We start from the raw sequence: 27,046 nt of genomic DNA, 5'->3' as shown, positions 1-27,046 counted from the left end.
TTCATATCGCCTCCAGAGAAATTGAATTCCTATGTCAATCGTACTTGAACAATTGATAAGAAACCGCCAGATTGTACGTATATTAGATGGATTGGCTATGCATGTATGCAATCATTACATCCTCCCCACCTCTCTCTCTCTCTCTCTCTCTCTCTCTCTCTCTCTCTCTCTCTCTCTCTCTCTCTCTCTCTCTCTCTCTCTCACTCACACACACACACACACACACACACACACACACACACACACACACACACACACACACACACACACACACACACACAGACAAGCAGGAAACAACTATCAGAACGTATACGGTAACCACAAATCCAGGTCATCCTTTCACCATACTGAAGCTATATGGGTGAGGACTGTCTAGATAGTCAGTGTATCATAGTGTGAACATCAAAATGGAGGAAGCAAAGAATGAAGAGGGAATAATCACTGTAAGAAATACAAAGACACGCATTTGAATCACTATATTGTTGCTAATTATCATGAATTCTCTGTCGTCATTAGTATGGCCAGCGTTGTCTGTCGTAAAGCTCGGTTATCTTCAGTGTTACGACGCTATATATCAACTAGCAAGTTAAGATGCAAGGTTTTAATCTCCAATTGAGTTATTTTGCTAAGATGTGGACCTGAGCACGACTTACGATGGTAAGATGGAATTCAGCAGACAGATTTCAGCTGACTTATAATGTTATATAATCATTTGGGGATGTTTCCATGGTAACATGGACTTGAGCGGACAGGACATCGTTACTGTCATATACGGTTTCAGGGATATTATGACCACATTATGATCCATACCTCTGTTGATGTTGCTTGTACCATTTATATTTAGGAACTGACTGATTTTTTATGGATGCTGAAAGGGTTTTTTCGCTCTTGCATATTATGGTTCAAAACCATAACCATCCTCACTGAGGACTACTAAATCATTTACCTAAAATGTTTTCGCAGATTGATGAACAGAAGTTTGACATGGATTTCAGTGGACAACATACCGTTACAGTAACAGATCGAAGTGGCCACAGTATGAAATATCAACTTTTCCGTGGAGTACATCTTACACCTATGTATAAAATTGAAATACTTCAACAAATCCAAGGTTTCCGCATGAGGCCAGATGACATATACTTCACCGGATTTCCCCGTACAGGTAAGTTTAGAACGCCGATACCAGTGAAATTTTAATTATCCGGCGAAAGATATTTGCTGGGGAGTGAAGACATGATAGAACTGAAAATGTTCTCAGTGGTTCCAAACCAGTGATGACACTAGGTGTTCGAGGAAAGGGTTGAATGTTCTGCTGTACTGGTAGAACCAACTACTTCGTAAAATTTGTTTGCATTTTGCCTGAACGCAATACACCGCAATACTCCTGCCATACAATGTACGATGGCGGGAACGTATCAATCCAATCTCAGCCATACGATCTTGTGATAACACGGTAAGCATCATGTATCATGTTGATTTAGTAACGCATTTAGTTAATTCCTCTTCTACATCAACTCTAGACTTGGCCTCTAGACTTGGCCTTGACTGTGATGGTGAAACCCAAAAATACAAGCTGTATGTTGGCTGTGTGTGAAAATTCAACATATCATTTTCTCTTTTCAAAGGAACAAACTGGACGTTCGAAATGACAAGTATGCTTCTTAATGGTAAAGCTGAAACCATCCAAAGAGCCAAAGATCTCATTGAGCTAACTCCTCCTGAAGAACTGGTCCAACGACCATCACCACGTGTCATCAACGCACACATGAAAATGTCCCACTCTCCAGATGATGTAGCAGCCCTCAAGTGCAAAGTCATCTTTACCCTGAGAGACCCAAAGGATGCTGCCCTATCTTTGTACAAACTCATTCACGACAGACCCTCGCCCTATGGTAGATATCAGGGATCCTTTGAGGATTATCTTCACCTCTACTTGGATGAAAAAGGTCTGAAATGTTCTTCACATTTCTCACTGCAGCTGCTTAAATAATTGGCAATCGAATATAGTTCTATTTTGTTCAAATTATCCCCAATGTATATCTTACATCCCAATTCATACCAACTGATATGAATATGTTCATAACATTTCGGATGTTAAGTATGAAAATAAGCACATAACGCCGATGGACTAGGTTCAATTCCTTCCATTCCTCTAATGGTATCACGGACCTTAAGTCCTCATGATCCAAAGGTGGTGCAGTTTTGTTGCTGGTACCTTACAGTCAGTTTTGACACTTGTAAACACAACTGATATGTTACCTCTTTGGTTTGGATATTGTGTTGTGTTTATCATTCGCCTTGTTTAAGAGGCAACTAAAGGTATCCGATGGCCAGGCTCACTGATTTGGTTGGTGCATCGTATCCCAATTGTGTAACTCGATGCTCAATGTGTCGCACCACTGGAGTGTCTGGTCCTGATTCGATTATTTGTAGACATCCATCACACAGTGGAAAAGTTGTTGAGTGCGGACTTACTCAACAATCAAACAGACACTCACACATGTGTCTTCGCCGTTGATATTGCTGGAATATTGTTCAACCATAATCATTCGTGCACACCATAGTGATGTTGTTAAAGGAAACCAACAATTTCAGAAGGTGTGTTATGGCAACTGTACACTATGCATGCAGTGAATCCCAACTCCCATGAAAGTTAGTTCATCCTAGGTTGATTTGTACCAGTCATTTCTCTGATTACTTAGTTCTTGTTGCTATTTCCCTGACCTTGTACAGAGAACATTTCGAATTTGCTTCAGTGGATTATAATGGCATATTTGAACACTTGAAAGACGCCGAGGAATATTTCAGTCACCATCCTGATATTCCAGTTCACTTCCAGTGTTATGAAGACGCCATTAAGGTAGGAAGCATCGTAGATAAAATAGTCTTAGCGCTAAGACAGTCCTACTTATATAGCCTAACGGTTGCTGTTGTTGCTGTAAAATATCATGGTCATATGAGACCGTGGAGGAAATAATATAATATTCTCGTTTATTCGATTTGATTCTGTTTTCAATTTTTACTTACAACGACATATGTACAGATATAAAACGTCACTGCAATGCAATGAGTGTGTCGTGTGCGTGTGTGTGTGCGTGCATGGGTATAATGTAAGCTTGAATCTTTACATAGTTTGTACGTTTCGATTTCTTACACGATTTATCCTTTCTTACCTGAGGATCCTGTAAGTGCTGTACACGCTCTGTCTGACTTCCTCGGTCTTCAAAGAGATGACAACCTTTGCCGAGCCATTGTAGAAAAATGCACCTTTTCTAGAATGAAAATCGACAAGGTGCCCTTCGCAATAAAAATGGATGGTGAAAATGTCCTTTACAGAAAAGGTAATTTCGTGACTTTTCTTGCTCTCCAACAGTAAACGTTTTCTTAGTGACGCACATCTGAGGGAACACGATGTTTTGGAGTATGTACTTACTTCTTAACCAGGTGATGGTTCAGCAGGTGATGAAGAAGTAAGAACATTCTCCGAAACGTCATGTTCCCAAGATTACACAAGTTGATATCCATAAATGTTCGCCCTTTATACGACATTATCTTTCCCAGGAATCGTTGGCGACTGGAAGAACTATTACAACGAGCAGATGTTGCACGATTACTACAGAGTGTACGAAGAAAAGCTGGCGGGGACCAGATTCTATGATCTGTATGCCAGGAGTAAATACTAACACTTTGGGAGTGACCATTACCATGTGACCATTACCATGATACTGTAATATTGGGATTCAATGGAAAAGGGTTCTGTTGGAATGGTCAAGTTACTTTCTAATCGAAAGCACATTGGTTAACATGATCACACTAAGTAGAATTGCTACTGCCAAGGAGACATATTATATATCGATTCCAATGTATGTCCTAATCTAGAAATGTGTCTTGTACAGCGTTAGTTATCTAAAAGATCGCGTTGGTACCTTGACTATTGAAATCAATTAAAACATGTTACAACTCATCATTTTATCACATTGAGTTACTTTTAAATAGAAGTGACAAATAGAATGGTTGTTGCAATATTTTGTACATTTTACGTTACAAATTAAAAGGCTAAAATTATTTTTGCATCTCAGAAAAACACAAGCTACACTTTTATATATAAATGGACTAATTTGCTATAACTGTTTAATCTATACAAGAATGAAACTGTGACTATGTTCTTTATTTAGGTGAACGAAATAGACGTACTTGGCACAAACGAAACAGGTCCTTTTGTTCAGAAACTCAGCACAAAACGCAGATGTATTAAATAGTTAAAACTGCCAGACTCTTCAGGAGTGATGTTTGTATACAACTGACGGTATGGTACCGTGGTGGTGTTAATACCTGTTTCAACAAATGTCAAGGTTGTCGATCCAGATTACCTACATCATCAATGACGTTGAAGATCAGCTGGAGACTGTTACTGTCCTTGCTGAAGTGTCAGGGTAGGGTGATGTGGTCATTTCGCTCCTGTTGTTCATTTTAGACTTTACAATTACATTACATTAATTGTTAAATCAATACAATTTGTGAAACTTAGAGAACTGTTTGTGTTATTAATGATTTCCATTATCAGATAAACTGATAAACAATAAAGTTTGCATTATGAGACGAATATACTATTTTTGACTACTAAGTAATCGATCTTTGTTCAAAGTACAGCAGGAAAATAGCTGTTGGTCTGGATTTACATATTTGTCAGTTCAACGTCCGCTTACATGAAGGTGGTCTGTGAATATTCCAGTCAAATCCAGACAGTCAAGTGATTAACATCCTGAACATCGATTTGATAAAAAGAATATTAATTTCGTTATTAGAGCTTGGTCCTTGTTTATCCTTGTCTGACCTTATCTAACTTTATTTGTAAGTGCGGACGTTGCTGCTTTGAACTGTAAATTAACAGCGTGTCAGTAACCTAGCTAGAAGCGACAATATCTTTGAAAAAATGTACAAAAGCATGAAACGATACGAAAAGAATAAAAATACAATATACAGTTTTGCTATATTATTATTTTAACAGCCGCTGGGATTCACAGTGTGTTTGTTGTTTAATGCTGAATTCCGGCAATATTCCAGCTCTGGCTCGAGGGTCTGTACATACTCAAATCTGAAGCAGACAATCGAGTGATTGACATCGCCCTCGGGCTGCAAAAGGTCTTTGCCGAGAAATTGCAAAAAGTGCACCATTTCCAGAATGAAAATCGACTAAGGAAACTTCGCAATGAAACTGAATGTGGAAAAAGATAATTTCGTGACACTGATATTTTAGATAATTGGGACGTAATTGTGTTAAATTGACGAAATTATTCACAAGTCTTTTAACACAACGACTTGATACAAAAGGTGCCCCTGAAGTGGATGCAAGTAAAATATATCCCCTTTTAACCATTCGAAGGATGCCTTACCAGAACGTCTATATCTAGAATAATAATTGTGAATTTGTAATGCGTTTTTCCATGTACAAGGCACATGATCAAGACGCTAACAGAAAATCTGATTATTACCCTGGATAACCCAAGCTGAGACGCTAAAAGGTTAATAGTCCCACTGGATACCCATTTTCTGCTGGGTGAACAGAGACAAGTTTGAACAAACTCAAACTCAGTTGCCTAAGGTGGCAGGACTGAAGTCAAGGACACACTCAGGAGTCAAGCTGCCAAGCACGGTCACCCACTCAAGGACTCTCTGCGCCCAAAATTGCTTAATGTCAACTGATTTGTGACCTGGGCTGTACGCGCAAGACCTCACACCACCACACACCGGAATGTTGTTTAAATATCACAACCGACCTTGTATTTCCCAGGATTCGGTGGTGACTGGTAGAACTTATTCAATGAATAGATGTTGAAAGATTGCTACAGAGTGTACGAAGAAAAGATGGCAGGGTCCATGTTCTATGATACTTATGTCAGAAATATATATATCTGACAGTTTAGGCTTTTTCTTTTCTTTTAGGTTTTCAAATGGACAGTAATCTTTGGATTTTATCCCAAAATATGTCTATTCAAATGGTTAAAACATTATATTATTGGCGACACATTTGTTAGCAATATTACACTAATAAGAACTTGTACACTATCGCTCACGAGTAATACCATATGTCCCCGTCGTCGTCAGTTACGTTGAAAACCCCCCTAAAAGGGGTTGACCTCCAGAATATGGACCAGGTAAGTTGTCTTTCAGATGGCTTTGCGCCGTTGGCGTTTACAACATTGCCAGTGATTGTTGTTTCTTTGCGTTTATGCGATCTGTGACAATTGGCAATGTTAAAAAGTCCATAGCAATGGAGGTGATGATTTGTGTGCTTTACATGTATGCATAATGTGTATTCCTCTCCAGAAAATATAGATGAGCTATATGGAATGAACAAACGATAGTTATTTTATCAATTTCCTTGGTGTTCCATAAAGCTAATTGCAACAATACATCAACATGAAGGCTGTGAATAATATGAATCAGTTAAAAATAGCCTTAAAATGAAGATTGTGGATGAGCCTAGTTTTTGCATGTTTTAAACACAGTAGGCACCAGTGGAGAGGTGGATTATGAAAAATGCTGAGCTAAAGTTCAGGAAACAGCGAGGTTTCATGATATTCCAAGTGTTGTACTAAAGAATGCACCGATGCTGAACAGAGTTATCTCCCAAAGATTCGTGACAGGAAGCAAACCTGGTATCTGGAATACAGGCAAGATAAAACCCATCCCAACAGAAGTCAGTGACCCGGTATATCCGGTATATCCAGTGATATATTAACCAATATGAAAGTAATACCTTTCCTGTACAGTCAGGTGTTAAACAAGGACGTGTGTTGTCGTCCACTTTGTTCCCTATAAATATCAAAAGTCTTGCTATGGAAGTAAAATAAAGTCCGATTCATGATCACATCGATGTAGCCGTGCTGCTGCACGCTGAAGATATAGTTTTGCCGAGTCCAGAGGCCCACAGTCAATAATTACTACTCAACAGACTGTGGAGAGGGAGCTGTTTACATTTCAGGCCGAGAAGCGGTGAAGTGGTCACGTGGAATTCGCCAATGCTGATGACTACAGATATCTCAGGCTATGGTTAAGTGTGAACTGTGTTCTACGTAATCCTGCAAGGGAAAAGGTTAAATCTGCATCCAGAGCATTGGTTTTTCTTAGGCAAAATAGTTGTGGTTTGAAGCACTTTATCATAATTACAAGACTGTATGACTGTACATTGCAACCTGGTTATCATAATGTTCCAGGCTGTGGGGAATACATAAATACCAACAAGCACATGCTATCCAGAACAGAGCATGTCCTGTTTCCCTTTATATTGCAGAATAATATTTTGCCCAGCCGTCCCACGACGCTGATAATGGCCTGAGCGCAGCTTCATTTCTCGGGCCAAGGGAGTATGATATTATGCATGATTATCTTTACCGCAACTGATTTACCGTATAAAGTAGTAATGTGGAGATGCCTATGGCTACAAAGATCTATAAATGCTTTATACGACAATACTCCACGTCTCGTGAGACCTTCTACCATCGAAAGAACAAGATAAGAGGTTTTCAAAAGTCATACCGAATTCATAAAATACGTTGGAACCCGTGTCGAGCTCGACTATTCGGGATACGATTCTTCTTCCAATGTTTCGGATGAAAACAGAATCTGACGTTTTACAAGCAGTTTCGTAGAACTTTCAGTGCAGCTTGAGACACATTGCAGTTATCATGGAATGATTTTGTGGATGATTTGTAAGTTTATTGATTGTTCATCGAATAATTACAACTGGCTATGTTATTGGGAATATACGTTATATGCCAGTGTAATGCGATTGTGAAGTGTTCTCTTTGGTTAGCTGGGTTTGTTGTTTTGGTTTCTTCTGCCTTAGTTTCTTGTCAGGTTAACGTCACTGTGGTCAGATAACTGATGAATTTACAACGGCAACACTCGATGACTTATAACCTGAAGACATAATCCAAACCTTCAAGTGATAATGACAGACACACACTTACTTGGAGTGAAATTTCAATTATTACGCGCATCGTACCTCCTTTCATCTCCTCTCTCTCTCTCTCTCTCTCTCTCTCTCTCTCTCTCTCTCAGACACACACAGAGACAGACACAAAACAATTATTATTAGAACGTATACGGTAACCAAAAATTCAGAAGAAATAGGGCATGCACAATGTAGATACTCAGTGCATCATAGTGCAAACATCAAAATGGCGGAGGTAAAGAATGCAGAGGGAACATTCACTGTAAGTAATACAAAGAAATGCTCTTTTCTTACTGTAATGCATTGTTCAGCTGATCATTGACACAGATACTGTGATGAATTATCCTTTCTCATCAGTGTGGCAAAGGTTGTATGTCGTAAAGGCGCAGCTATCGTCACTGTTTGTCTCGCCCATTGTCTCCCGTACAAACACGTAGAAGCTAATATGTGTCCAAAGTGAGTGATTTCAATAGGGGTTGTAGTGGGCGAGCTGGCTAAGGCGACAGGCTAGTGATCCAGCGAGCATGAGTGCCGGGATCGAGCCCACCTGTGACCGGGTGTAAACAACCTTGGAGTCAACTTTGTGTGCAGAGTCTTTCAGTTATGTCACAACCCCTAGTGTATAGTACACAACCTTGTTCACTTAAAAGAACCCACGAATCCGTTGGCAACATGAATACGTGCAAACACCTAGTTGCGGGAGAAAGTACTGTGAATATGTGTTCCAGTCCACCCAGCTGTGAATGGGTACCTCATGAAGATTGGACAGTTGCAATAACTCGGTGCGCCTTGTGGCAGCAAACCAGCAAAATTTGTATGCTCCCCAGGGAGCTGAGATTGGTAACAACATCTGCCGTTGAGATTGACATCCAATGATCGAGGGAAAAAATACCAGCGCCATGAGCATGCACTAGAGCGTGGATATATGCGCTATATAAATATCCAATAATAATAAAATGAATGAAATAATGCCTGATGATGTACGCCTCTCCGTGGTGGGCCTAGATAGGGGAATTTTATTCCCTGAACTAAACGTACATCACCTAGTTAGGGCTGACCCACCGAAGCTGGTTTTACACTGGGTTACCGAAAGCCAAGGAGAATATCATCATTCAACTCCACAGCCCAGTCATCCTTCCTCCGGTAGTCAAACCAACCTTACTGGAGATGGGACTTATACCCCACTTCCGGTCTCGTTGTCATGGTTTCCTTTGTTAAAAGTGTAGGTGTATTGACCGGTACACCTGTCAAAAGTGTAGGTGTATCAATGATACACCTACACTTTTCACTAGGGTATACCGAAGCAATAAAGACACAACAAACGGCGAAATATAATTTTATTTCAATGGACTCACATTGAGATTTCGATTGTTTCAAAATCTTCCTTATCATCCAGGTCGAAATGTGACGCTAACGAACTGTCAATTTGAGAAAGAAAATCCTCTGTCCACTCTTCAGCATCCATGGCGAACGAACGTGTGATCTTCCAAATGTTTTCTATGCCACATGCGAGTCAGAGAACGCATGCGCATTGGCCTGCCCATACAAATGTCAATTATCAGTAATATTGCGCATATTTGGGGCTACTTGAAGTCATTCTCGCGCCCGAACTGGTGTTTAAAATCGTGGAATCGTGCAAGCCCGTGCATGCACGTGCAATCGACTGCTTATAGTCTATTTGCAGTGAAAACGTACCGATGAATATCACTTTAAAAAAGTAAATCAAATAAAGTGAAACTAAGATTGCAAATGCCCATAATTTTACCTTGCCTATTGAACATTTAAATCTCAGAATTATATTCAGCTTAGGATAAAAGTTGTTTAACAAACGATCATAGTTTCAAAGCGCTGTTATTGGTTTGTATTACAATGGGGTATGCGCATTAAATGAAACACCCAGAACATGCAGGTTTGGTAGAAGTTAACGCTTGTTACGTACCGCACGGGCATTTGTTTCACTGTTCCAACTACTGCGCTTACCCCCCTAAAATTGTAATACAAACCAATAATATTGATTTGAAACTATGATCATTTGTTAAACAAATTTTATTCTAAGTTGAATATAATTCTGAGATGTTCATTTGGCAAGGTCAAATTATGAGATTCGCAATCTTAATTTCACTTATTTGAGTACTTTTTTGTTTAAAGTGAAATTGATCGGTAGGTTTCACTGCAAACAGACTATAGACGCGGGACATTTGAGGGTCTTAACCAGTGGGCTAAAAATAAATGAAACAGATAGAAAAGAAATAAAAAAAATTGTCATAATTAGAACATAAAGTGTTATAATAAACTCGTAACTCGACCAGAAGTGAGGTATAAGTCAGATGTACCCACACTTCCTCGGTGTGTCGCCCAATACCCCTACTGTTTGAGTCGTGTGGTCTCCTCGGCTAACGCCTCGGAGGCCACACGACTCAAACAGTAGGGTATTGAGCGGCACACCTCGGAAAGTGTGGGTATATCTAATACTTGCCCCAGGGGAAGGCACAGCACCCGATCAAGAATATCTTGGTCAAACCATCTGAAAATCACACTACTAGAGTGTGCAAGAGCGACAGGATGGCCTGCACATCCACGAATAAACGACAAGTCGCTTAAGCTGCATTGGGACAATGCCATGCCCATGTATGCTTTCCTGACGGAGCAAAATCTCCGAGATCAATTCCGGCGGCTTAAAAATCTCATGCCCCGTGAGCCAGTTCAGCCCATAACCGGTGCCCGTCAGGAACCTTTGCATGAGCAGAATGCTCAAGTGGCAGCAGACCCAAAATTTCTGATGGACGTCCGTGTTAACCTCTCTCCTCTTCCTGATGGAAACTCTTCCGGCACAGAGCCAGTTGGCCCCGAAATTTCGGATCCTCATTCTTCTTCTTCTTCCTCAGTTGCAGATCTTTCCGAAAATCCTGTGTATATTTTGTTTTATTCTATTTATGATGAAATATCTGATTTACCTTTACAAAAACGGAGGCCAATTAAACAAATAACAGAATATTTTCCCAAAAATGAAATTAATTTATTAATGACATTATTTCTATGAAACTTTCTGTGGACTGTTCATTGCATGAAGTTAATTGTTGTGTCTATGCTGCCGCTCGAACCTTGGAGGAACTTCACACAGTTTCCAAAGAAAACACAGCCAATACTAAGAACAATACACCAAAGAAAAAACGGTTTCAAGTGATGCTAACAGAAACTAGAAAATACATTTCCTGGATAGAGCTTTGCCTGAAGTTAAGATCATCAGGGAATCTTATGTCTAAACGAAGGGCAATTTGGAGAAAATTAAAACTGAAATACAAAACAACGAAAGAAAAGATACTTCTCCAAATTGTCGATTCCCTGAAGGCAAAAATAAAGGTTTGGACTGAAAGAAAGAAAAAAATGGGAAAAGAAAAATAAATTCATCAAACAAAATAAACTTTTTAGAAACAATGAAAAGCACCGGCAACTGAAAACAAAGGGTGATGGTGAACATGACAAATGGCCTCCCATGGATCCCGATGAAAGGGTCTGGAAACAGTTGTGGTCTGTACCCGGCAACAGTAACCTTGAGGCACCATGGGTCCGTGATTATGGCCATGCAATGCATGAGAAGGTAACTAGGTCGTTTGTCTGTTACATCTCACCAGATTGCCTGAAAAGTGTTAAAAAAAAAAACTCGTGTCATCTTACTGCTCTTCGAATGATATAATTTACAGAGAGCAGAAGGGAGTAAGAAAGGGATGTTGGGGTGCAAGGATCAACTTCTTGTACAGAAAATGATTTTGAAAGAGGCTAAAACATATCACCGCAACCTCTCCATGTGCTGGATTGACTACAAAAAAACCAACATACGACTCTGTCCCTCACGAATGGATTCTGAAGTCTCTTCATTGTATTGACCTCCCTGAGGGACTACTTGATTTACTCAAGTCTTTAATGAGTTGCTGGTCGACTCAACTTGAGATGTACTCGCAAGGGCAGGTGCAGACTTCGGAATCTATTCCAATCAGAAGGGGAATATATCAGGGGGATTCCTTTAGTCCTTTGCTTTTTTGTCTGTCTTTAAATCCTTTGAGCTTTCTGCTCAATAAAGAGGAGGGTTACCATCCCGGACCTCCTCAGCACAGATCCGTTACACCTCTTACTCATCTCCTTTACATGGATGACATCGAGCTCCTTGCCAAAGGTGATTCCAATTTGAAAGAGCAGGTTCTCCTTGTCGAGTCCTTTTCTAATGATATTGGCATGACATTTGGACTTGACAAATGTAATACTCTTCATTTGAAACGTGGCAAGGTAACTAATGACGGATCGGTCAAGTTACAAGGGGGAGGAGTTATTGAGCATCTTGTGGAAGATCAGGCCTACATCTATCTTGGAATGCAAGTTCGAGACAAGCTCCAGAATGCCCAGATTCAAGACAAACTTCGGGCCGAGTACAAATCTCGTTTAAAGAAAATCTGGAGCTCAGAGCTAAATGCTCGAAACAAGGTCAAAGCCACCAATACTTTTGCTGTGCCAGTCCTTTCCTATTCCTTTGGAGTAGTTGATTGGACAAAACAAGACATCCAGAGTCTTGACCGTCTGACCAGAAGGATCATGTCTGATAACAGAGCCACCACCCTCGTTCCTCGAGCTCTCTTAACCGTTTATACATGCCAATCAATTCTGGAGGTCGGGGTTTGATTAATGTGGAGGCTCTTCAAGATAGAATTTTATTGTGTACTTTTGCACATATTTATTTATCGGATGATCCTCTAGTGATGCATGTGAAGACTCATGATGAAAGCAAGGAATTCCACAGCTATTTTAAGCGTGCCAAGGTTGTTGGACAGAATCTGAGATTTGAGGTTGATTTTGTTGATGGTGATGTACTGCTGGACGGTACAGTGATGGGAGTAAACCAGGTGAAGTCCTTCACCAAGTCTGCCCAGAGTCGGTCTTTTGTGGAGAAGCTTTCTGAGAAGCCATTGCATCGTGTGTACATGCAGTGTGTTGAACAGAATAGCAATCCCACCGACTCCTTCGCCTGGATGAAGTCGGCTGGTCTTAAATGTTAAACTGAGGGCTTCCTTTTTGCTGCTCAGGACCAGTCACTTCCCACTCGCAATCGCCTAAACGTGATTCTTAAAGAAAATGTCGACTTTGCAATAAATTCACAGAGACTGTCCAACACCTTGTCAGTGGATGCCCTTACTTGGCATAAACAGCATATCTTAAACGACATGATGGCATGGCTCGCTGCTTTTACTACCGTCTCCGACATGCCTGTGGCTTTGACTCCGAGGTCCATCCATGGTACGACCCTGAACATGTCATGGAAAATGATGCTTTCAAACGTCTGTGGAATAGGCCCATATACAGAATTCCAGCCAACAAACCTGATCTTGTCCTTTTTGATAAAGCCAATGAATTTATATATATCATTGAATTTTCTGTCCCTTTTGACACCAATGTGATTGCCAAGATTCAGGAAAAGCATAGTATTACTAAGTATTCGGACCTCGCCTTTGAAATGTCTCACTTGCATCCCAAGTACACTGTCGTCAGGCTCACCATTGTGCTCGGAGCCCTTGGTTTGGTACCTCCTGATCTCTTGGCGCAGATCAGGAGAGTGCCCGGGTTCTCTACTGGGAGTACAGCCCCTCTGACACTCTGGGTAAGGCAGAAGGCTGCAGTGTTGGGGAGCCTTCATATTCTCCAGAAAATTCTTGGTGGGTTCAAACTAGGCAGCGTTTCCTGGGAGAAGTCCCGTTCGCTGTCTGGGCTGCATGTAGAGGGGGCAAGGGCCCTGAGCTGATAATGAGCCTTACCAGCCTAACTGTGCCAGGATCACAGCTGCAGTTTCATCTGTAAAACATATTAATAATAGTATGTGGACTTGAGCAAGACGTTCGATGGTAACCAGGAATTCAGCAGACAGATTTCAGCGGACTAATAATGTTATATCAGCATTTGGGGATATTTCCATGGTAACCTGGATTTCAGCAGGTCATCGTTACTGTTATGTACGGATTCCAGAGATGTCAGCAGTCACCTAATTCGTAAATTATGACCGCATGACGAAACATTTCTCTGTTGTTGTGGCTTGTACCATCGACTTAGCTCGTACAGATAGCAATCGAATGGATTTTTTGGGGTGCGGAAAGGATTTTGCCGCTCTTAGTTCAAAACTGTGACTGTCTTCACTGAGGACTACTAAATTATTTACCTTTAACGTTTTAACAGATAGATGAGCAGAAGTTTCACATGGATTTCAGTGGACAACACATCGTTACAGTAACAGATCGAGGTGGCCACAGTATGAAATATCAACTTTTCCGTGGAGTACATCTTATACCTATGTATAAAATTGAAATACTTCAACAAATCCAAGGTTTCTGCATGAGGCCAGATGATATATACTTCACCGGATTTCCCCGTACAGGTAAATGTAAAACGCTGATCTAAGTGAAATAGAGAATATCGATTATCGGTCAAAAGAAATTTGTTAAGGAGTGACGAAATTTGTTAAGGAGTGACTGGTAGAACCAACTTCTTCGTACAAAGTGTTTGAATGTTGCCCACACATAGTACCAGGAGCAATACTCCTGCCATACGATGGAGGCAACGTATCAATCCAATATCAACCATACCATCTTGTGATATCAGGGGTAGAATCACACTTCATGTTGATAAAGTAACGCATATAGTAAATTCCTCTTCTATATCAACTCAACGTGTACTTGACCTTGACTTTGATGATTAAACATACATGAGCTGTAACAAAATTCAACATATTCTTTTCGTTTTTCAAAGGAACAAACTGGACGTTCGAAATGACAAGCATGCTTCTTAATGGTAAAGCTGAAACCATCCAAAGAGCCAAAGATCTCATTGAGTTAACTCCCCTGAAGAACTGGCCCATCGGCCATCACCACGTGTCATCAACGCACACCTGAAAATGTCCCACTCTCCAGATGATGTAGCAGCCCTCAATTGCAAAGTCATTTTTACCCTGAGAGACCCAAAAGATGCTGCATTCTCTCTGTACAAACTCATTCACAACAGACCAATGCCCCATGGTAGATATCAGGGATCCTTCGAGGATTATCTTCACCTCTACTTGGATGGAAAAGGTCTGACATGTTTTTCACGCTTTAGAATGTAACTACTTAAAACATTGACAAGGGAATATAGTCTATTTTGATCAAATTATCCCCAAAGTAACTGGGTTATCAATATGTTAACAACATTTTAGCTTTAAAGTATGTAAATAAGTGCATAACGCCGACGGACCAGGTTCCTTCCATTCCTGTTGTGGTATCATGTACCGTAAGACCTCATGATCCCAAGGTGGCCCAGTGTTAGTTGCTAGTGACTTACAGCTCGTTTATAACATTTGGAAATACATTTTGCCAATGCGACTTCAATAATTTACTTAATCTCTAACCATGGTGAACCGTGACAATCCGTTTTAGAATAGGTATTCAGCAACCCATGCTTCTCATAAGAGGCAACTAACGGTATCAGGTGGTCAGGATCGCTGATTTGGTTGATGCATCGTTTCCAAATTGCGTAACTCGATGCTGATGTTGTCCACTGGAGTGTCTGGTAGAGACTCGATTATTTACAGATAACCTTTGAACAGCTGAAAATTGAACGTAATCAACAAACAAACAAACAGACTCACACTGTTGTCGTCGCCGTTGATATTGCTGAAATATTGTTCAATTCGGAATAACCAAACTCACTCATGCACGCCACAGTATTGGTGTTAAAGGAAACCAATAGTCCCAGAAGGTGTGAAACGCTTTATTCATCGGTGATCTTGTTATGGCACGTTATGTATGCAATAACAGTTAGTTCATCCCAGGTTGATTTGTACGATGTTTATGTCCAGTCATTTCTCTGATTTACTTAGATGTTTTTGCTATTCGCTGACTTTGTACAGGGAACAGGTTTTCGATTTTGCTTCAGTGGAAAATAATGGCATATTTGAACACTGGAGAGACGCCGAGGAATATTTCAGTCACCATCCCGATATTCCAGTTCACTTCCAATGTTATGAAGATGCCATGAAGGTAGGAAGCCTCGTAGATGAGACCACGGCGGAAATGATATGTATTCTCGTTTATTCGATTTTATTCTGTTTTCAATGATTACTTACCAACAACATGTTTGCATATATACAACGTCAATGCGTGTGCGTGTGTGTGTGTGTGCGTGCGTGTGCCTGCATGTGTGCGTTAGCTTGAAAATTAACATAGTTTGTACCTTTGCGATTCCATACAAGATGTATCCTTTCTTTTCTAAGGATCCTGTACGTGCTGTACAAGCTCTGTCCGATTTCCTCGGGCTTCAAAGAGATGACAACCTTTGCCGAGCCATTGCAGAAAAATGCACCTTTACAAGAATGAAAATCGACAAGGAGCCCTTTGCAATAAAACTGGATGGTGAAAATTTTCTTTACAGAAAAGGTAATTTCCTGAGGACTATCTTTTGCTGCTCTCCAACAGTAAACGTTTTACTGGTGACGCACATCTGAGGGAGCACGATGTTTCGGAGTATGTACTTATTTCTTCATCAGGCGATGGTTCAGCAAACCAAGTGATGAAGGAGTAAGAACATACTCCGAAACGTCATGTTTCCAAGATTACCGAAGTTGATATCTATATATAAATGTTCATCCTTTATACGACATTGTCTTTCCATAGGAATCGTTGGCGACTGGAAGAACTATTACAACGAGCAGATGTTGGACGATTACTACAGAGTGTACGAAGAAAAGCTGGTGGGGACCAGATTCTATGATTTGTATGCCAGGAGTAAATACTAACACTTTGGGAGTGACCATTACCATGTGACCATGGCTGACCATTACCATCATACTGTAATATTGGGATTCCACGGAAAAAATGGTTCTGTTGGAATGGTCAAGTTACTTACTAATCGAAGGCACATTGGCTAACATGATCACACTAATCAGAATTGCTACTGTCAAAGGACACATATTATATAACGATTCCAATGTATGTCCTAATCTTGAAATATGTCTGGTATAACTGTCGGAATCTTCAGTAGTGTTGTTGTATACAACTGACGGTATGGCATCGTGGTAGTGTTAATACCTGTTTTAACGAAGGTCAACGTTGCCGAATCTAGATGACCGGCGTCATCGATGACGTTAAAAGTCCGCTGGACACTGCTACTGGCCATGTTCTCGTAATCAGGGCTGTTGTGTTTGTAGCAAGCCAAAGAAGGTGTTAATAACTAAAAACCTGAACAGAAACACATTAAACATATACAACACAACCGTGTAATGCAGTACAAAAGTGACAGACGAAGAACGAACTGCCAAATAAACTGAAGTGTCAGGATGGGGTGATGTGGTCATTTCGCTCCTCTTGGTTCATTGTAGACATTACAATTAATTGTTAAATTAATACCATTTGTGAAACTTAGACAACCATTTATTTGTGTCATTAATGATTTTCATTATCAGCTAAACTGATAAATAATAATGTTTGAACTATGAGACGAATTACTAGCGATTTTCGTAGAAATTTCAGTGTTACTTGAGACACCTCAAAATGATTATTGGAAAGAAATATATGTTTGTCAAATGTCCATCGAATAACTACAAATGGCTATGTTATTAAGAATCTACGTTATATGCGTTTAATGCGGTTGTGTAGTGTTCTCTGTGAATAGTTAGGTTTGTTGTTGTGGTTACTTCTGCTTTATATTCATGTTCAGAAGAACGATACTGTGGTCAATACATAATTATTTATTTACTAGTCTCTTGTTATTTAACGATTATCATCACTAGTTGTATTTAGCAAAATGCTAGCACACCTGTTCATTTCCTGTGTATGCAGACACAGAAACCATCTACCGGGATAAACGTGCATGAACGTTTATCTTACCTCACACATAAATGTCGCTTTCTGATTGGCTGAGCGCTCTTCTATTATTTTCAATGTACCCCGCTTACTAGCGAGTAACATTTCAATGTACCCCGCTGTCAATGGCAACTCATTTGGTACTTCGTGGTAGTGATTGGTATCTCGAATAACATTGAATCACGTATGATGTACGGAAATTACCGATGTTGTGCGAATGCAAATCGATGGAAGGGCGATAACTCTAAATCTGTTTTTCTTGTCAGCAAAATCTAGCGATGGCTACAAAAAGATTTGTACCCGGGCTTCAAACAAATCAAAATTAACATTAAGGTGTTCGGTAAGATAAAAATACATTGTTCACTGGTCCCTCGGGGCCCATGGGTTGATGTACCCTCGATGTTTGTTTATGTTCCCCTCGCCCTTCCGGCTGAGGGAACATAAACAAACATCGAGGATACATCAACCCATGCCCCCCTCGTGACCAGTGAACACCTTATAAAGTACTGTCTGTGGGAAGGTATAAAGTCTTCAAATGCTCGAGACAGACACACGCTTACTAGGAATTTCAATGATTACGTTTTGTTTCCGCTCCCGCTTTCATCTGGCAGGACCAATTTACTTGAAACACTTAGTATACATGTCAAGTATAACAACATGTCACGCACTCTCTCACTCACGCGCACACACACATTGAGTGAGTGAGATTAGTTTTACGCCGCACTCAGCAATATTCCAGCTATGTGGCGGCGGTCTGTAAACAATCGAGTCTGGACCAGACAATCCAGTGATCAACAGCAGTAATTCTATCCTAAGAAGAGGCAAGTCCAGATAGTCTAGTCTATATTCATTATTTTTAGAAATTATCATTTAAACTATCAATTTTTACCTTATAGACTTGAGCAAGTCTAATACCGAAGCGTCGCATCATACTATGGTAAAGAAGCGGTCATCCATAAAGCATCTTACCTTTCTTATAGTTCTTAAAGTAAAATTCAAGTCACAGTATCACGTTAAGATGTAATACTATTTGGTAGATCATTTGCTTTGAATATATGTCACAGGAAATATGTATAATCACGTGCTTGATGTTTGTGCTACTGCCCTTAACGGTGTTGACGTTGCCAAGGACAAAAATATTTCACTTCGACAAGCTGTTCAGTTCGAGTCTAACTTTGGTGGTCAAGGATTGGTCCGTTGTAATTGTGCTGGGTCAAAAACATGCCAAACAAACCGCTGTACATGTTTTAAGGCTAAAGTTTTGTGCAATTCAAGATGCCATTCTTCTGTTACATGTAAAAATAAATGAAATACCTGGAGATCTTGTTTGCTTTGAAACTGTTATACTATATATATGAGAAAATCCATAAAAAACTGGAGGTGCTACAATGATAAGTTAAACATTTAAACTTCAAACAGTATCAGGAATTATGTCTAAAAAAACTCTCCTAGAACCAGGGAATATGTATAATTCCTGAAAGTGTTAGGTATTATGTATATTCCCTGAGTGAATCAGAAATTACACATATTCCCTGATTATACATATTCCTTGTAACATATAGACGGGTACACACATAGCGCAAACCACATTCATGACAAAATGTATGCACAGATTTCGTTTTGATATCCCGCTATCTATTTTTGTAGAACCTGTTGACCTTCACCGAGTCGACTTTTATGAAATCCCAAATGAATGGAAGCTACACAAGCATTAAGCGATTCACATTGTGACGCTGATGGTATGTTTTATGGAAAGGCTATTGAATGTACAACTGACACGCATTTCAGTAGGGTTGTATTCCAGAGTCTAGGTGTTGTCTAACACAAAACTGTAAAGGAGAGGAACATGACATCCCCTAGAATTACGGTACGTCGCTAAAGTTGCTTTATCATTTCAACCAGGTGCAGGTCGCCGTCTATATTTAGCCGAGTGTTAGTCGTATTCATGCTGTAACTGCATGTGTGACATGGACATGAGATAGCTTGTTTATCTAGACAGACACAGCTGCAAGGGTACCGACTCGAAGGACATCAACCACAGATCTCAAGGTCAAGCACGTCCTTCTTGACTCTATTCATTTTTCCATCACAAGGGACAATACTTCAATGTCAAAACAGTTAAGGATCTTTTCAATGTTAATTATCTGATTTAATCATTCAATTTTTAAAAGAATGACTAGATAAATTTTGATAAATGGTTTGTAAATAAATAAATATTTTATTATTGGTAGTTCACATTAGTAACTGAGATTGTTAGTGGTTGTACCCTTAAAGGGGGTTGAAGTATTGTAAAATTATTGTCCTCCTGAGAAGGAACGTAAGTCCCAAAACATTCAAGGTAAATTTAAACCTACTATTATTTTTAATCGTGGAATATGTGTTCTTTTAATTTGTAGCTAGATTATCTAAAATTGCTAATAGCTGAAGGGATGGTGTAAATCCAGCTAGGGTCCATGCAGGAAGCAAATGTACTGTCAGCATCTAGTATGGTGACCTACCTTCAGTTGTTGGCAATCCATAGCCTGGTTGTATATTGTATTGTGCTCTATAAAAATATCGTTTTATGACAACATGCTAGTTTTACTTTAACATCTGTGATACACTGGCTGATTTACTGTTCTTCATCAACAGGCTTTATTTTCTACTTTTATTGATCCCTAATACAATAATTAATTGTTCACGTCACGATATAACTCAAATATTGTCGATGTGACGATAAATATTAACTCACTCACTCAATCTCCGTTCTAGTGGTATGACCTGGTTTCTTTGAGTAAATCTACTCCAGAATGTAACAGCGACCCCACGATATCTTTTGTTTCCGCCCCATTTCAACGTTTCAAGGTTTGTAAACAAGCCGGCTCATTCTGAAATCGGAGCAGGCTGGCCACACAGGTACATGAAACACGAACAATTGAGTACGGGTCATGACTTTCATTACCGTAGTCAACCAAGCATAATATATGGAAAGGGAATGTACACGTTTGAAGGGATGGCCTAACGCCTTGTTCTGCGTTGTGTGCTGTGTTGGTTGGGGGGCTCTGTTGGGAACATGTGAGACAATTGTATTATCAGTAATTGATAGGTTTAATGTCCACTTCTGATTTGATGTTAAAGAGGGACCATGAGGTACAAAAGGAAAGACTCCTCCCCAAAACGACTGGCTGACTGACTGAGTTTGGTTTTACGCCGCTTTTAGCAATATTAAAGCAATATCACGGCGGGGGACACCAGAAATGGGCTTCACTCATTGTACCCATTTGGGGATTCGAACCCGGGTCTTCGGCGTGACGAGCCAACGCTTTAACCACTAGGCTACCCCACCGCCCCTCCCCAAAAAGAGAAATCATAGGTGTCAATTATTTCAATGAAAATGATGTATTTTCATTGTATTGTATATGGAAACTTAGAAAAGTAATGAATAAAATAATAAAACCTTGATGAAAAATGAAGTGAAAACAGCTTGTACTAATTAGGAGAAAGAATAACAAGAAACTTATAACCGAATGGTATAAAGCGTAAGTTAAACCAACAGACGGATATAACAACATATGTTATGCTCCCGGTGTCTTGCTGTATATTTTAGTCGTTATTGCATACAACGAATTACGGTAATAATTAACCCTTTTTGTGGAGTAGCCCATTGGTAAAGCGTTCGCTCTTCACATCGAAGCCCGGGGTTATATTCCCCACATGAGTACAATGTGTGAAGCCCATTCCCGGTGTCCCCCGCCGGGATATTGCTAGAATATTACCAAAAGCGGTGTAAAACCCAACACACTCACTCACTCACTATAGCAAATTACTAGATTGCCAGTTAGATTCGAATATTTACGGGCTCTGTGGAGCTCTTCGTTCCGCTGTATCCAAGTCTGTATCTATGTCGGCACCTTTCACCGTGATCCGTGAAGATCCGGGTTAGACTTGGTCTTCAGAAATCCATGCTAGTCGTTAGAGGCGACTAACATGATCGAGTGGGCAGGCTCGCTGACTTGGTTGACACATATTATCGTATCCCAATTGCGTAGATCGATGCTCATGATGTGGAACACTAGACGGTCTGGTCCAGGCTCGATTATTTACAGACCGCCGCCATATAGCTGGAATATTGCTGAATGTGGCGTTAAACAAACAATCAATAAAAAAACAAACAACTGTCACCGTGCTTTGTGGTGTTCTTTGTCATCACGCCACTTCTTCTGCCCCAGTACGATGAGGAGGAGGATGTTTCTGATGAGAGTGAGATGGAGATTGTCGTCCTGACAGACCCAGGAGGAAGCACGATGAGGATGCAAAAGGTTGACAACGTGATCTATGGGACCCCTTACATGGCTCAAGTGCTCAAGCAGATAAAACATGTCCAACTGAGGGAGAGTGATATATATTTGACAGCTTTCCTACGAACAGGTACTTTGCATTGTCGACTTGGCGACTCTCGTGTCATACAGATCAAACTTATTATACGTGACGGTATGAGCATTTGCGCATTATGAATATACGATATATATATGACGTTTTTAGAACCGTCACATAACGATATATCATGTGTCTAGCATATCTTGGTTACACCTTCATTATTTGATAGACAGGCTCCGATTAACGAATCGTATCTTGCTCAATGGCATGATTAATCATGCAACAATATGGTTTACTTTTACGGGGCCCTTGAAGATCCGGGTTAGAATTTATCTTCAATAACCCATGCAAGTCGTAAGAGGCGACTAACGAGATCGGGTGGTCAGGCTCGCTGACATGGTTGACACGTCATCATATCCCAGCTGCGAAGTTAAATGCTCATGCTGTTGATCACTGGATTGTCTGGTCCAGACTCGATTATTTACAGACCGTCACCATATTGCTGGAGTATTGCAGAGTGCGGCGTTAATCTAAGCTCACACGTCCTATTTTTACGTCTGCAATTTCTGTTGTGTTGGGTAGCCCAGTGGTAAAGTGTTCGCCCGATTTCCCATATGGGTGTAATGTGTGACGCCTATTCTGGTGTTCCCCAAATGTGATATTGCTGGAATATTGCTGAAAGCTGCGTAAAACACACACACTCATTCACTCAAACATGGTGCGCCTTCTTACACTTCTTATCACATTACGGTGATAAACAACTAAACAAGGACAGGTCGTTTCAGAGTTAGGGTGAGGTATTCATGGTTTACTGTGGCATGCGTAATCAGTTGGCTTGCACTATAACACCGACATAAATCTGGACTACCATAAGCAGTCACACACGTACAGCACGTGTTCGTTCACGTTATACCCTGTCTCACAAATGCACGTTACATTACTCACTCACTATAGAGAATACATGCTATCTGAATCACACAGTTGTGTTATCAATATTTTCTTTTCATTTCTGGTACACACTGGACCTTTGAAATGGTCTCCATGCTACTGAATGGGAATGCTGAGACAATCCAAAAGTTCAAGGGAAAGAACCAGCTCGAATTTAGGACAAGCGACCAACTGGCTTGTCTGCCCTCACCACGTGTCATCAATACTCACATGAATCTGTCTCTGGCGCCAACACAGCTTAGAAAAAAAAAAGCAAGATAATTTACAACGTCAGAGACCCAAAAGATGTTGCTGTGTCTCTCTACAATATATACCTTGGAGGAGGAACTGGAGGATACACTGGGAAGTTTAAGGACTTCCTCCATCTGTTCTATGAAGGAAAAGGTACCCTCTTAATCACATTCCATGTGTTTCGTACAAGTATAATTTTGACGAAGAAATTCAGTTTTCGAGAATACATAATATGGATACATATGATGTTCGTTAGTTGTTGTTTTCAAAACTAATTAAAGATATGTAATCATGTATTATTACAGTCAATTAGATACACTGTAGCGAAAGGTAAGAACAGATGTTTTCTTGAATATATACTACCCATCAAAAGTTTAGACTCACCTAAAGCACTTACTGTATGTTATGTACATATATATTGTTACATCAATGTTGAATTTCTTCTCTAACTTGGGGGAACCAACTGCAAACCGTATGCAGATGAATTGCACGAGGATCATGCATCAAATTGCTGTAAAGCATGTGCAAATATCGTGCTTGTGAACAGCTGCGTTTTGATTTTGTTAAGAATTTGCCAATTTTCACTGAGTTTCATCATTTATTGAACGCATGACAATAATATTTTCAACGTTACAAATTCGAATTTGTTTAACAATACATCAGTTCATGTGTAAACAGTACCTTTAAACAGTATGGATTATTTTTCAAAATCTACTTTAAAACAGTTGACTGAAGTAAGTGGCTACATTTACACTAGTGAGTCTAAACTTTTGATGGGTGGTATATATAAATAGATAGACACGTTGAATTTTTACAGTGCCAAAGTGTAAGTAGTATTATGTTTCAATTGATACCAATGGGACCTACTTGGCGTGGACAGGTCCTTAGTGTAGACACTTCTATATTGTGCAGACACATCTGTACAGAACACTTACATTTAGCTACTCATTATGTGATGTTACAGTACCTGTGTATAACAAGTATTTATTTTACTTTCAGTTGACAGCAATGGGATGTTTGAAAACCTACGTGATGCTGAAAAGTTCTTTGGTGAAAACCCTGACATCCCAGTACACTTTCAGATTTACGAGGAAACCATGAAGGTATCACGATAATTTCAGTTCTGATACTCATGCTATATTTTACATGTGACAGAACAATACAAGGTTAAATCTATTTAGACGAACAAATAATATCACTTTTTGCAAAGGTTCAATTGAGATGGGCTGTGAAGAGATGGGTTGTTGAAGAGATGGGGTTACGTGTCAATTCTTAATTCCATGGGGAGAAATGGCAATTAAAAGTATTCGTTGTCCTCTGCACGTTTGTGAAAATGATGTTTCACCCTAAACACGTCTGTCACTGGTGGGGCGGTGGGTAGCCTAGTGGTTGAAGCGTCCTTTCGTCACGCTGGAAGCCGAGTTCGTTTCCGAACATGGCTATAACACGTGAAGCCCATTTCTGGGGTCCCCCGCCATGATATTGTTGGAATATTGCTAAAAGTGGAGTATAACCATACTCACTCACTCACTGTCATTGGTAACATACCTTCTGTATCGTACCTGTTGTAACCCTTATGCCCATGCTCGTGGTTGTCATAAACTATCTTAAACGCCCACGATTATATTTACCAAAGGCACTATGCCACTCATAAAATACTGATCAAAGAGTCGTTAAACCAATCGCACGTTGTGAAATTGTATTACCCTAACCACCCTGTCCAAGGTTCCGACCCGTGAAGATCCGGGTTAGAATCCATCTTCAGTAACCCATGCTTGTCGTAAGAGGCGACTAACGGGATCGGGTGGTCAGGCTCGCTGACTTGGTTGACATATGTCATCGGTTCCCAATTACGTAGAACGATGCTCATGCTGTTGATCATTGGATTGTCTGGTCCACACTCGATTATTTACAGACCGCCGCCATATACCTGGAATATTGCTGAATGCGGCGTAAAATTAACTCACTCACTCACTGTTACAGGACCCCGTTGCAGCAGTTAAGGCTCTGTCTGATTTCGTCGGACTACCCAGAAACGACGATCTGTGTCATGCTATTGCGGAGAAGTGCACCTTTGTGAGGATGAAAACAGACAAGGACCAATATGCAATGAAATCAAATGGAAAAAGCTACTTGTTCAGGAAAGGTTAGTTACTGGCTGGCCTGAAACATGCACACACAAATCCATGGTCCTTGCGGTTAAGGAGCAGGACCTAGATTTTCGAAGCTCTCTTAGCGCTAAGATAGTCGTAACTGCCATACGTCAACATTAACTTACGACTATCTTAGCGCTAAGAGAGCTTCGAAAATCTAGGCCCTGGGTCGCTACTCTGAAGACCGGGTCTGGGCCCACATACTAAGTGTGACGGTAATCTTCGTTGCCACCAATCTTCGTCCTCTGACAGAACATTGCAGGATTATTTCCACAATCAGTCACTCAGTTCCATACTGTATTATACGATACATGACGATTCGTCGAGGGTCCCTTTACTGTCCGCTTCATGTTTGATTGAAGGTGGTAGTGGAGTAGCCTGGTGGTTAAAGCGTTCGCTCTTCACGACGAAGACCCAGGTTCGATTCTTCCTATGGGTACAATCTGCGAAACCCATTTTTGGCGTTCCCTGCCGTGGTATTGCTGCAATGTTGCCAAAGGCTCCGTAAAACCATACTCACACACACACTCACTGTTATGAAAGGCGATATTTATGCAAAAAATGTATGGTTAACAAGTGACACAGATAACATTGTTTAACTTCTTTAGGTACCAGTCTTGAAGATAATCAAATTGAGCTGGACTCTCTGTCATATCTTTATCCCTTATCTGCATTATTGATAATGATCGAAATGACTCATCTACAGAATAGCAGGGATATGTCCACAGGTACAGTTGGAGACTGGAGGAACTGGTTTACGGAAGAGATGTTGGAGGAGTACTACCGCGTGTATGATGAGAAAATGGCGGGTTCCCGGTTTTACGACAGATATGCAAAGCACACGACACAATAGTTTGTTGGTTTGGTGTTTAACGCCGCACTCAGCAATATTCCAGCTATATGGCGGCGGTCTGTAAATAATAGAGTTTGGACCAGACAATTCAGTGATCAACAGCATGAGCATCAATCTACGCAATTGGGATACAATGACATGTGTCAACCAAGTCAGCGAGCCTGACCACTCGACCCGCTAGTCGCCTCTTACGACAAGCATGGGTTGCTGAAGACCAAATCTAACCTGGATCTTCACGACACAATAGACACAAGTAGATATTGATTTGAATGATAGATGGGAGCTGGCTTTCTGGAATGTCATGGATAGTTATACTTTAAGCCCAATTAAAATAGCACAGTGCCGTAAATGTGTACATAGATGGATGCATGAAGTGTAATTCCGCTTTAAATAATTTACGGAACAAATAAATGATGTGTGTTAACATACTGTACATGTATTTTTATTTTTTCTGCGACAAGTTGTTCCACCTTAACCAGGACCTCGTGATGAGATATCAGGTAAACCAGTCGTACAAAAACTATGTATAATGGGGAGTCTTGGGGACTGACTTTAGAATTGTCAACTATCATTTTATGTCGAGCAATATTCTAAATGCTCTAGCCTTTGTGTCATCCTTTCAAGTACAGTCGAGCATATTACGAACATTTCAAAGAACATTGCTCAAAGATGTTTTTGA

At 40.3% G+C, this 27,046-nt stretch overlaps 3 protein-coding genes and 1 long non-coding RNA gene across 8 annotated transcripts; all 4 read left to right on the top strand.

Annotated features, from left to right (window-relative positions):
• The first annotated feature begins 356 nt into the window (after positions 1 to 356).
• Positions 357 to 17,718, top strand: LOC124288611 (sulfotransferase 1B1-like). Of its 5 annotated transcripts, XR_006901491.1 has the most exons (8): positions 357 to 443; positions 964 to 1,162; positions 1,626 to 1,946; positions 2,757 to 2,860; positions 3,179 to 3,341; positions 3,562 to 3,672; positions 4,176 to 4,433; positions 4,651 to 4,982. XR_006901491.1 is itself a non-coding variant. In XM_046725169.1 (7 exons), exons 1-7 carry the CDS (start codon positions 408 to 410, stop codon positions 4,177 to 4,179), a joined length of 927 nt encoding a protein of 308 aa, XP_046581125.1. In that variant the 5' UTR covers positions 357 to 407; the 3' UTR covers positions 4,180 to 4,982. The 5 variants fall into 5 exon arrangements, 4 of the variants coding, with proteins under 4 accessions (XP_046581125.1, XP_046581122.1, XP_046581124.1 ...); XM_046725169.1 differs by having other exon boundaries at positions 3,562 to 3,661; positions 4,176 to 4,982; XM_046725166.1 differs by having other exon boundaries at positions 4,176 to 4,982.
• Positions 8,118 to 14,370, top strand: LOC124288619. The gene is made up of 2 exons (XR_006901496.1): positions 8,118 to 8,219; positions 14,171 to 14,370. It is a non-coding gene; the product is annotated as an uncharacterized LOC124288619 (long non-coding RNA).
• Positions 17,719 to 19,389: 1,671 nt separating the features above from the next.
• LOC124288657 lies at positions 19,390 to 22,603 on the top strand. Its single transcript, XM_046725226.1, has 2 exons — positions 19,390 to 19,693; positions 22,035 to 22,603. Exons 1-2 carry the CDS (start codon positions 19,673 to 19,675, stop codon positions 22,317 to 22,319), a joined length of 306 nt encoding a protein of 101 aa, XP_046581182.1. The 5' UTR covers positions 19,390 to 19,672; the 3' UTR covers positions 22,320 to 22,603.
• Positions 22,604 to 22,635: 32 nt separating this feature from the next.
• Positions 22,636 to 26,471, top strand: LOC124288656 (flavonol sulfotransferase-like). The gene is made up of 4 exons (XM_046725225.1): positions 22,636 to 23,514; positions 24,361 to 24,464; positions 25,345 to 25,507; positions 26,243 to 26,471. Exons 2-4 carry the CDS (start codon positions 24,375 to 24,377, stop codon positions 26,365 to 26,367), a joined length of 378 nt encoding a protein of 125 aa, XP_046581181.1. The 5' UTR covers positions 22,636 to 23,514; positions 24,361 to 24,374; the 3' UTR covers positions 26,368 to 26,471.
• The last annotated feature ends 575 nt before the right edge of the window (positions 26,472 to 27,046 follow it).

The sequence above is a fragment of the Haliotis rubra genome, unplaced genomic scaffold, assembly GCF_003918875.1.
Source record: "Haliotis rubra isolate DU_JTF1 unplaced genomic scaffold, ASM391887v1 Scf421, whole genome shotgun sequence".
NCBI lineage: Eukaryota > Metazoa > Mollusca > Gastropoda > Lepetellida > Haliotidae > Haliotis > Haliotis rubra.
The sequence above is the reverse complement of the archived record's forward strand: the minus strand, read 5'-3'. Positions and strand labels throughout refer to the sequence as shown.